Source organism: Lemur catta, chromosome 6, assembly GCF_020740605.2.
Source record: "Lemur catta isolate mLemCat1 chromosome 6, mLemCat1.pri, whole genome shotgun sequence".
Taxonomy (NCBI): Eukaryota; Metazoa; Chordata; class Mammalia; order Primates; family Lemuridae; genus Lemur; species Lemur catta.
Window position 1 is genome coordinate 13384218 of NC_059133.1, and position 12128 is coordinate 13396345.

General features: G+C 47.5%; 1 protein-coding gene across 1 annotated transcript in view; it reads left to right on the forward strand.

The window, feature by feature from the left end:
- Window positions 1-11768, forward strand: part of SYN3 (synapsin III) — a 409534-nt gene extending 397766 nt beyond the window's left edge. The window contains exons 11-14 of the mRNA XM_045553009.1: window positions 2001-2135; window positions 2988-3075; window positions 7815-8106; window positions 11348-11768. Of these exons, the coding sequence (XP_045408965.1) occupies window positions 2001-2135; window positions 2988-3075; window positions 7815-8106; window positions 11348-11480 (648 nt within the window). The 3' untranslated portion in view covers window positions 11481-11768. The remainder of the gene's footprint in view (window positions 1-2000; window positions 2136-2987; window positions 3076-7814; window positions 8107-11347) is intronic.
- The last annotated feature ends 360 nt before the right edge of the window (window positions 11769-12128 follow it).

Below are 12128 nucleotides of genomic sequence, written 5' to 3' on the forward strand. Positions count from 1 at the left end.
CAGAGTGTCCACTTCCTTTGGCTGCGTCTACCCTGGGGATTCCAAAATTCCCTGACCTCAGGTTGCTTGTGGCGGCCATTTTCCACTGCAGGGAACTCAGGAAACAGAAACCAGAAAAGAAAGGGGTGTCAGGGGCAGGGGGAGGGAGGACAGACAGGGTGTAGGAAGCCCATGTCCATTCGAGACAGCCCACAGCCATAACAGCTCAGCCAATGTCGACCGAGAGACCGTCTGTGTGCTGGGCGCTGGGGTCCCCGGATGCCCAGCCCAGGTGCAGCCCACAAGAAGCTCGATTCAAGGAGAGTCTCAGGCCCCTGCTAGAATCTGTATTCATATCCTTGAGTTTGCTTTGCAGCCTCCCAACCACAGTGGGTGCTTTAGATCGGAGACCCTTAAAAGCCCCAGCGGGCAGGGTCTTAGCAGATGCCCAAACCCCTCAGTTCACAGTTGAGAAAACAAGAGGCCGATAGAGGAAAAGAGACTCGCCCAAGATCACACAGCAAGTCCATGGCAGAACCTAAGCCTGCAACCCAGGTCTTCTCTTTCCGGCTCTTGCCACAGGGAGCTGTTCCAGTGCTTGGTGAGAATTAGCCTGGTGAGGTGCAAGCATCATGGATTGCTAGCAATGTGTTCTTGAACTTGCCACTTGCCACTTCTTTGACCCTCATATTAGGATATTAATAGCCCCTACCTTAAAGAGCTATTCCAAGGTTTATGCAAGATCATCCGCACCCAGTGCTTAGCACATAGTAAGTTCTCAGTAAAATATGGCACTGGTTAATATCCTCATTATGAGCAAGGCTTATTGCAAGGACCTCTCATTCCTCCACTCGGCAGGTATTTATTGAGGGCATACCTATTTAACAGGACACAGAGCTGCTCCCTGACCTTGGGGACTCACAGTCCGGTTGTGAAGACACAGTAAACAGAAGATGACAGTGCCGTGGGATGAGCTGTCCAGTGGGACAGCCAGACTGAGGACAGCAGGAGTACAGGTGTGAGGTGGCTCATCAGAGCTCGTGCAGTCAGAGAGGGCTTCCTGGAAGAAGAGCTAGCTAAGTGTCCCTGCTGGATGAGAAGGAGTTAGCCAGGTAAAGAGCGGGCAGAGGGAAGGACATGCATAAGGACCTTGAGGGAAGTGAGACCCCGATGAGTCCAAAGCTCAGGAAAACAGGAGAGAAGACAGTGAGTGACAGGGGTGGTGGAGGTGAGCAGGGGCGGCTGGGTTCCTACAGTGGAGGGGGAGAGGGCAGGTGACAAACCCAGCCATTTCTCTTATCTACCAAGGCCTGACAGACACCCCTTTAAGACCTCCCATAGCTGCCCGTGCTGGAACAATCCCGTGCATCGTCGGCCTGTGTGACTTGGGCAAGTCCCTTCCCATCTCTGGGCCTCCGTTGCTCCATCTGTAAAAAGAGCAGAAGGGGCAGCTGCGATCCCTCAGGCCGCCTCCCCGTACAAACACTCTGCTTCCTCTGAGAACAGCCGGGTTCCCTGGGGAATGAGTTTTGCTCCCGGTATGTTCTGCAAGGGCCCCGGAGAACAGGCCTTTCCTCTTCCCTCTTCCCTCTGAACCCTGGGTCAGCTCCAGCCTGTGTCATTTTTTTGTCCCGATCAAGCCCCCACCTTCACTGTTTCCGGCTTTGTGGACAGCCTTGACCTCGGCCAAGGCAGAGGAGGCCAGCCCCGAGCCCGGAGGGGGCCAGGGTGGGAAAGGAGGGGGCGGAGAGCGGCTCCCCAAAGCAAAGTGCAGAGAAGGTCAGCAGAGGCTCCCGGCGCTGGAGTCCGGCAACTGTAGGCTGGAGAACCGCACCAGCGAGCCGAGGTCTCCGCGGGGCCCAGTCCCAGCGGGAGGGGCTGGCCGGGAGGTTTGCATGGAGGACGTCGCCATCTGGCGGTCACCTCTGTCCTGAGCCCTGAGCCGGCACTCCTGGGATGTGCTGCCCAACCGCCAGGCTCTCCGGGCCTGGGGGTCCCTCAGACTCCTTCCCTTCCCTCAGGTCATGGACAGCTCGATGCCCCTGATCGGGGAGCACGTGGAAGAGGACAGACAGCTGATGGCCGACCTTGTCGTCGCCAAAATGAGCCAACTCCTGATGCCGGGAGGCACAGTGCCCTCGCCCCTGAGACCTTGGGTAAGGGCCTCGGGAGCAAAGGAGACTTTGTAATTGCAAGAAACACTGGCTGTCTGGGAATGGGGAGCCCCTGGACCCAAAGGAGACACCCCCAGGAAGGAACCACCTTGGGGAGAAAGCAGTGGGGTGTGGACAGAGCCCAGGCACGGGGAGAGCATCTGCAGCCAGCCCCGATGGCAGAATGCAGGATGCTTCCAGGGGCCCTGCCTCCCTCCACCACCCTGGAGAGAACAATCTCGTTCGGTCGGCCTTTGGGCGTCTGTGGGCAGAGATTATTGACAGCTGTCCCCTCCGTGCCCTCCATCCTGGGCCTGAGCAGGATGTGCGTGTGCACACGCATGCAAGAGCCCATGTACACACATGCCCTCTGTGTGCTCCCAGGGCAGCAGTCAATAGAGACTATTGTGTCTTCCGTTTCCCCAGCCCCCGACCTCGGCTAGCCCTCCCGTAGCTCCTCCCCTCCGCAGCCCCCACCGTGGACCACCAGATTATTCTCCAAAGAATTTGCCAGCTGCCCAGCTTTCTGGAAAAGCAAGTCTCAAAACCCCCACTTTTCCCACGAAAAGTAATCTATGACAATAGATAGCAGAGTAACGGTTGTACACGAAGGGGTTGCTGCCTGGGAGAAGACGTGGGACAGCTTCTCCACGGGAATGTTCTATGTCTTGATCCGGGCTGTGGTTACACCCATGTATGCACGTGCAGAACTTCACCACGCTGTACACCCCAGAACTCTACACTTTATGTTAGTCTGATCTCAGGAATAAGATCTTTGTAAATACTGCCCTCCCGCCCAGGAAGTCAATGGCTGTGGTGAGATCAACAGGCTTCTTTTCTCTTCCCCTGCTCTAGGCTCCGCAGATGAAATCAGCAAAGTCCCCAGGGCAAGCCCAGCTGGGACCTCAGCTAGGACAGCCCCAGCCACGCCCCCCTCCACAAGGTACGGTACCGCCCAGGACAAGCCACTGAGCGAAACCCTGTCAGTGAGGATGCTGAATGCATTGGGGGGCCCATGTGTGGTTTCCAGAAGGCACTCTGGGAAAGTCCGTCTTCATACCTGACCCACAGAGTACGCTTGCTCACTCCGGACGCAGCATGAATGAGACTGTGAGGTTTGTCAGCCCCTTAAAGTCAGGAAAGGAAGACGGGAAACAGAAAGTAAACTTACTGCATACCAAATATGCACCGAGCTCTGTGCTAGGGACTGTCCCATCTAGTTTCTCACTTTTATCCTCCCAACCACTCTGCAGTGAAAATAGTATTTCGTTTTTACAGAGGTGGAAGTTGAGGCTTTGCCCAAGGAGGCACAACAGGAAAATGGTGCATTCACCAGTCTGGCCTTTCAGACCTTCTAGAAAGGGTTTATTCATAGCAACAGGTGGTGCCTGATTAGAGATCTGTGAGTCAACCAGCTAGAGTGAGAAAGAAAGGAAAATGGAACATTAGATATAACCTTGTCAATTGAAATTCCTCCTCAAAAATATTCCAGCATTACTACGTAAATATCACCCTTCGTTAAAGAACAGATAAACTATTGATAACAACATGAAGGAAAATCATGGCAACAGCTGAGTAACTTTCTTGAGGACTGTCAGCCGCTAGGGTGTTCTCACGCCTGCATTCTCTCTCGCAATCAAAGCCTGGGCACAGTCGCTGCTCTGGCGCCAGCATGGAACTTCAGAGCACTTTCACTGCAATCTTTGAAGGATCTGCTTTAAAACCTGTCGGAAAGAAGGTAGCACTACCATGTGTGGACCTTCCCAGTCACAATTATTAAAGCCACAGATCCATTGCTTCTTGGGGAAAATCAGCCTTGGGCACCAAATGGCTTCCTCGTTTACAGGTCTTCGATAAAATGTCCTATCCATCTTTCTTGTCTGTACTTCTCTTCCTAGAAAAGTAGATAGTATTTAAGAAACTGGAAATTGTATAATTGTGTACAGCTGTGTACAGGCATAGCTCAGAGGTATCCGAGCTCAATTCCAGACCACCACAACAAAGCAAGTATCACAATAAAAGCAAGTCACATAAATTTTTTTATTTCCCTGTGCCTATAACAGTTATGTTTACATCATACTGTAGTATCTTAATGTATAATAGCATTATGTCTAAAAAAAAACTATGTACACACCTTAAATATAAGACAATTTATTGCTGAAAAATTCTAACAATCATTGAGCCTGCAGCGAGTCATCTTTTAGCTGGTGGAGGGTCTTCCTTCCACATCCATGGCTGCTGACGGATCAGGGTGGTGGCTGAGGTCGCTGGGGCAATTTCTGAAAATAAGGACAACAATGAAGTTTGCCACATCGATTGACTCATTCTTTCACAAAAGGTTTCTCTGTAGCCTGTAATGAAGTAAATAGTAAGACTTGAAAGTCAAAATCACTCCTTGATCTATGAGCTGCAGAACGGATGCTGGGTTAGCAGGCATGAAAACAACATTAATCTCCTTGTACATCTCCATCAGAGCACGTGGGTGACCAGGAACATTGTCAATGAGCAGCAATATTTTGGAAGAAATCTTTTTTTCTGAGCAGTAGGTCTCAACAGCGGGCTTAAAATATTCACTAAACCGTGCTGTAAACAGATGTGCTGCCATCCAGACTTTCTTGTTCTGTTAATGAGCACAGGCAGAGAAGATTTAGCATAATTCTTAAGGGCCCTGGGATTTTTAGAATGGCCAATGAGTATTGGATTCAGCTTTAAGTTGCCAGCTACATTAGCCCCTAACAAGAGAGTTAGCCTGTCCTTTGAAGCTTCGAAGCCAAGCACTGACTTCTCTCTAGGTATGAAAGCCCTAGATGGCATCTTCTTCCAACAGCAGGCTGTTTCCTCTATATTGAAAATCCGTTGCTTAGTGCAGCCACCTTTACCAATGATCTTAGCTAGACCATCTGCATTCATAACTTACTGCAGCTTCTACGTCAGCACTTGCTGCCTCACCTTGCACTTTTATGTTATGAGGATGGCTTCTTCCCTTAAACCTTGTGCACCAACCTCTACTAGCTTCAAACTTTTCTTCTGCGGCTTCCTCACCTCTCTCAGCCTTCACAGAATTGAAGAGAGCTAGGGTCTTGCTCTGGATTAGGCTTGGGCTTAAGGGAATGTGGTAGCTGGTTTGATCCATCCTGACCAATCAAGCTTCCTCCATATCAGCAGTAAGGCTGTTTCACTTTCTTATCATTCGTGTGTGCACTGGAATAGCACTTTCGATTTCCTTCAAGAACTTTTCCTTTGTATTCACAACTTGGCTAACTTTTTGGCACAGAGGCCTAGCTTTCAGCCTGTCTCGACTTTCAACATTCCTTCCTCACTAAGCTTAATCATTCCTAGTTTTTTACTTAAAGTGAGAGATGTGTGAATCTTCCTTTCACTTGAACATTTAGAGGCCATTGTATGGTTATTAATTGGCCTGATTCCAATACTGTTGTGTCTTAGCGAATAGGGAGGCCAAGGAGAGGAAGAGAGAGGGAGGGAATGGCCAGTGAGTGGAGTAGTCAGAACACACAAGATTTATTGATTAAGTTCAACATCTTATATGGGCATGGTTCATGGCACCCCAAAATAATTGCAATAATAACATCAAAGACCACTGATCACAGATATACATGTGCATTCATTAATTCATTAACCATTTGTTGATTCCCTATGATACACCTCGGCTTCATCAAGCAACATCCTGGTTATTTCTTTCAGCTTCTTGGCAAAGCAAAAAACTTGGTATTTTTTATTCAACCACATATAAAAAATATTAACTTATAAATAGAAAGTATTAATATTTGCCTAAAGCACAGGATTGGTGCTAAAAATTGTTTATTAAAAAAATTCACTTTTACTGAAATTTACTAGCTATAACATACATAATAATAATGAAAAAGTTTGAAATATTTGAGAATTACCAAAATATGGCCAGAGACACAGGTTTGCGCACATGATTTTGGAAATAAATGACGCTGACAGATTTGGTCAACACAGAGTTGCCACAAACCTTCAATTTATAAAAAAACTGTCTCTGCGAATCGCAATAAAATGAAGCACAATAAAACAAGGTATGCCTATATAAATGAACATTAGTATTCTTCTCCAAGCAGATATGTGTGTTTTTGAACCCAGTTCCATGTCTCGGCTGCCTTTTCGGTCTTAGGCAAGTCACGTTACTTCTCCAAGCCTCAGTTTCCCCAAGGCAAAGGAGGAAATAAAGCTGCCACATCTAACGATGGGGAATTGTACATGAGCTAATGCAGGTGAAGCAGTTAGCAAGGTATCTAACACAGTAGTGCTCAGAGGGTGTTAGCTCTTACTGCTAATAATTTACTATTACTATTATGTGACTCTGATTACTAATGACTTGTGTCTTATACATTTTGTTCTTAGTGATTATCATTAACAATCCTTACAACCAATGCAGCCCCACTGCCCTCCTGCCCAGCAATAATTCCACAGTTACAAATGTTCAAAAACTGCTTCTTCCTCACCCCACCAGGCTCCTGGCAGGGCCTCTGCCCGGCCCCTCCTTTCCCGCTCTGCCCCAGGACTTACTTTTTAAAAACACATTTGAACAGAGCCCTTTTAAAACAGAGAACTACTGTATTCCGATTTCCTCTCTGGCCCAGAGTAGAAACATGCTTGATAAAGAGATATTATTTTAAGGGACATGAGGCTAAACACACTTTTAGTGAGTTGAAAAACAATCAATTTAAAACCAATTAAGGTAACTAAAGAAAATGCCCGGTGAATTTACATTCAGATTAAAAATAACAAGGCTAATTTAAAAACAACACTTTCATTGAGTTCCCCAAATAACAAGATCACATTATTAACTTATTTTGAACTCACTGTTCATTTCCAGTCAGTAAAAGTGAAAGTTTCTTTTAATAAACTTAATTTGTCGGCACCAATCCTGTGCTTAGGCAAATACTTTCTACATATAAGTTAATATTTTTTATATGCGCTCGAATAAAAAAATACCAAATTTTTTGGTTTGCCAGGAAGCTGAAAGAAATAACCAGGGTATCTCTTGATGATTCCCAGGTGTATAATAAGGAATCAGCAAATGGTTAATGAATTAATGAATGAGCATCCAGATTTTCCAAGATATCCACCTGGGGAGGGGGAGGGGGTGAACATAAGAAAAAAGTAGAAAACAAATGTTTTCTTTGACCTGCAGTAGGTTTAGAAAAACCGAAAAGTAACCAGCATGTAGAAATCAGGAGGTTTTACTTCGACATCTAGATTTCCAGCTTCTCCTGATAGGGCAGAAGCTCTAGAAACTGTGGGCCTGTGTTCCCACACCACAACTGTCCCCTGGTAAGGGCCAGGCCTCCTCTAGTTGCCTCAGGCCCTGCTTCTCCCTGTTGTCACTTCCATAGTGACAGGGAGCGTCACTTTCTTTATGCTTATACCTCTTTAGGGAAATAGTTCTCTGGACAATGTTTCTGTCTCAACTGGGAAAATTTCTTACAGCCATAATGACCACAGCATATTCCATTATATGGATATACTTTAAAGTTCCTATTTCCCTATGGTTAGATATTTATACTGTTTTCAGTTTTTCACTGTTTCTAAAAAACACTGTAATGAACATCCCTGAAGCAACATTATTTATGTATAGCCATGTTTATCCTAAGAAAAAATTGGAACCTGCCCTTTTATTTATTTTTATTTTTGGCCCTGTAGGGGGCCCTCGCCAAGCTCAGTCTCCCCAGCCCCAGAGATCTGGCAGCCCCTCGCAACAGAGGCTGTCCCCGCAAGGCCAGCAGCCACTGAGCCCCCAGTCGGGATCTCCGCAGCAGCAAAGGTCACCAGGCTCTCCGCAGCTGTCCCGGGCATCCGGCGGCGCCTCCCCAAACCAGCCCTCCAAGCCAGGCGCGGCCCTCACCTCACAGCCCCGGCCCCCTGTGCAGGGCCGCAGCACCTCTCAGCAGGGCGAAGAGTCCAAGAAGCCTGTGCCACCCCACCCCCACCTCAAGTAAGTGCTTTGGGAATTGGAAAGGGGCTAGGGTGGAGTTGGGGTACACAGGCAGGGACTCAGAGACAAAGAAAGACCTCATGGGGCCTCACCTAGACTTTAAATAGGTAAAAAACAGGGCTAGAGGGTGGAATTTGTGGGGAGGGCCCAGCAAGGATAGAGCATAGATTAGGCCCCACCATGACCTTCCATGTATACATGCATTGGTTATCTCTTGCTGCGTAACAAACCACCCCTAAACTTAGCAGCTTAAGAAAACAACCATTTTCTTTGTTCATAATTTTTTGGTTCATCAGTTTATTCTGAGTTGAGCTCAGCTGGAAGGTTCTTCTGCTGGTGTCTCCTATAGAGTTGCCAGATAAAACATAATATACCCAGTTAGATTTAAATTTTAGAAAAACAATGGATAATTTTGAGTATAAGGATGCCCCAAATATTGCATAGAATATACTTATACTTTAAAAAGTCTTTGTTTTTCGTCTGAAATTCAAATTTAACTGGGTGCCCTATATTTTTATCTGCTAAATCTGGCAGCGCTACCAGATCCTAGGATCACTCACATAGCTGCAGTCATCTGGCAGCGTTGGCAGGGCTGGATGGTCCAAGAGGGCCTCACACACTCCCCTGCTTGCTGGTGCTGGCTGTCAGCTGGGCCTCTCTCTCCATGGGGTCTCATCCTCCCCAAGGCACCACCAAGCTTTCTCACATGGTAGAGCTGCTTTCAAAAAGGGGAAAAATAGAAATTTCAAGGCCTCTTGAGGCCCAGCCCTGGAAGTTACACATTGTTATTCCATCACATGCCTTTGGTCAAAGCAAGTCACAGGGCCAAGGACACATTCAAGAGCTGGGGAAATAGACTCTTGAGGGAGGAGCTACAAAGTCCCATTGCAAAAGGGTGGGCTATAGGGAGAGGAGGAATTGTTGCCATTTTTATAAATCACCCATCACAATACACATATACATGCTGTTTCTTCTTGGGCCCATCTCTAGGTTTGAGGTCCAAAGAGAGATCCCAAATGAGTTTCCTTTGGAACACTCTGCCTTCCTTCAACTCCAGACACTCACATTGATCAGCATTGTTTCACAACTAACAGCTCCTGTCCACTTCCTATGAGCCAAGTACTTTACCTAGTTGAGTTTGTTAAGTTCCTCCAAGCTTAAGAGTTAATAAGTATTATTATTCCCATTGTACAGATGAGCAAGCAGGAAAGATTAAATAATTTGCCAAAGCTTCTACTGTTAGCAAGTGGAAGAACTGGAATTGAACCTAGGATGTGAAGTCCAGGGATCACACTAACAACAATTTTTTTGAATCGGTAATAGGTTCACATGGTTCAAAGATCTAAAAGATATCAATGATATCAAAGACATACATTGAAAAGCCTCATTCCCACCCCATTCTTATCCAGTGCTTTGCTCCCCAGATCCCTAGAAATGACCACTTTTGTTGGTTCCTTGTATGTCCTTTCAGTGTTTCCTTATACAAATAACAAAAATAGACATTCTGATCCCCTCCCCCATTTATGCAAATTGTAGTATTCACTATCCGCACCATTGTGCTCCTTGCTTTTCATGTTTAACAATAAATCCTGGGACTCTTCCACCCAGTTCATTGAAAATTCCTCCTTTTTCACAGCTGTATAGTATTCCACTGTATAGTTGTACTATAATTTATCTAACTAATCCACCGTAAATAGAAACTTGGTTTGTTTTTACAAATATTGTTGCACATAATAACCTTGACCATCTAGTTTCATAACTGCAGGACTCACTATAGAGAAAATACCTGAAATGGTATTGTTCGATCCAAGGATAAATGTAGTTTTAGTCTGATAGATACTATTATAGCAAGTGGCCCTCCAGGCTATATGACATAGCAGTTGACAGCACAGACTCTGGTCAGATGGCCTGGGTTCAAATCCCAGCTTTACCACTCAAAAATGACAGAACCTCAGGTAAGTGGCTTAACCTCTCTGTACTTTCAATTTCCTAACATGCAAAATGGGGACATTGGCCCTACATGATTATTACAAGGATTAAAGTGAGTTTATGAACAGTTAGTGCTCAGAGTGCTGCTGGCACCATAGAGGCATGTCTGTGTACCGCCTGTCACCATGTAAAAAGGTCAGCTTAGCTAATCACAGGACAGACCAGGGCTTTGGGACTTAAGCTCGGTTTGGTCACTGACCTTACAGTAATCTAGCTAGAAACTCTTAAGTCTCCGGACTTACTGCTTCAAAGCATTTGGTTCAATTCAAGTCAGCAGGTCTTTACCAAATGCCCACTCTGTGCCTTGTCCCGGGCAAGGCTCTGTAAAGGGTTAGTAAGCAAGGGGTAAAAGATGGTCCCTGATTTAAAGAGGATTTCAGTTTTTAATGTGATGACAAGATCGTGTGAAGATCTCTTAGACTTGTGTCACCTTCACTAGACTGTGAGTCTTCGAGGGCAGGGCCTGAAGCGCACTCGTCCCTCACCCCTGTCACTTAGCATTAGGCCTGGCACACAGGCGTTGCTCAGCAAGCAGTGGCTGCAGGCTGGCACTAGTGCAGCACGTACAGAATGGCACACGGTGGTTCCAAACGCAGCACTGTGACAATTCCAGATGGGGGTGAGGGTGTCATTGGCAATAAAGGCTTCGGAGCAGAGGTGGGATTTGAAGCCCAGAGTGTCAGAGCCAGAAGAGGCCTGAGGATCATTCTACAGATAAGATCAAGGAGGCAACGAGAAGGTAAGTCACTTGCCCAAGGCCGTAGACATCCAATGGCAGAGAAGGGTCTAGAACACAGACCTCCTGATTCCCAAACGGGTGCTGGAAATCACAGTGGGAGTAACTGTAACCTGATGCTGATACAGCACGTTAGTTTCCAGGGTGGGCTTGCATCTGCAGGCAGGAGAGTCGTCAAGCTCCTCTCTGGTGACGCCTGCTGCCTGAACCACCAAGGTCACGGAAAGAAGGTGAGCTTTCTGTGGTCCCCATGGCCTGCTGTGAGGACAGAGCAAGTTACTTGACTCTGTGAGCTCCAATTTCTAAACGTAAAAAATGAGGACACCAATCGCCACCTTGCAGATTAAACTGTGCTTACTGTACCCAGCGCCACGGAAGTGCTGAAATGCCTGCTCTCTGGTCTTACTAACCCTGTGACAACTGGGCTAGTCCATCTGCCTCCAGGCAAGCCCCCGAGACTCACTTCCTCGCAGTCTTGGCCTTGTCTTCCCCAACCCCCCTGCCTTTCTGTTTCAGCAAATCTCAGTCCCTGACCAACAGCCTCAGCACCTCCGACGCCGCCCAGCGTGGGACCCCAAGCGAGGACGAGGCCAAGGCGGAAACCATCCGCAACCTGAGGAAGTCTTTCGCCAGCCTGTTCTCGGACTAAGCCCGTCCGGGCTGGGGGAGGAGAGCGCTCTCACACTCGCCCTGCCTCAGCTTCCTTCTCAGCCCGGGTTCCCGACGGGAACAGAATGGAGGGCCTGAGAACATACTTTCCAAATGCCTTCGACCCAGGAACTGGTCATCTACGTGTTCCCATTTTCCTTTGCCATGACCTTCCAACATTGTCTGACTGACCGGTGGGCCTTGGAGAGCCTCGAGTTTCCTGCAAACAGGCCTGAACGACGGGCATCACATCCCTGTGCCCACCCACATGCTTGCTTCCTTGCCAGGCAGCCCAGTGCGATGTCTGTGTGTGGCTGGTCCTCACATCTCTTGTCGGTGTTTTGCTTGCCTGTGGCCGAAGGCCCCTCTGTCGAATGCAGGCACTGTAGTTGGACCTCAGCAAGATAGGAGGCAATAATCTTTTAACAGTGGTTTGCAAACAAAAAGAGAAAATCCCAGCCAGGGAAACCTACCCCCTGCCCACGCTAGTTCCATCCACACTCGAGACCTGCCCTCAGAGCGGGCAGGCAAAGGCCCATCACACCTGGCCACCAGGGGGGGTTTGAGGACAACAGGAAAAATAACAGACCCTGTGTGACAAGTGGGGACTTTCAGAACACAACAGAGGGAGGGGAATCCTTGTAATGCG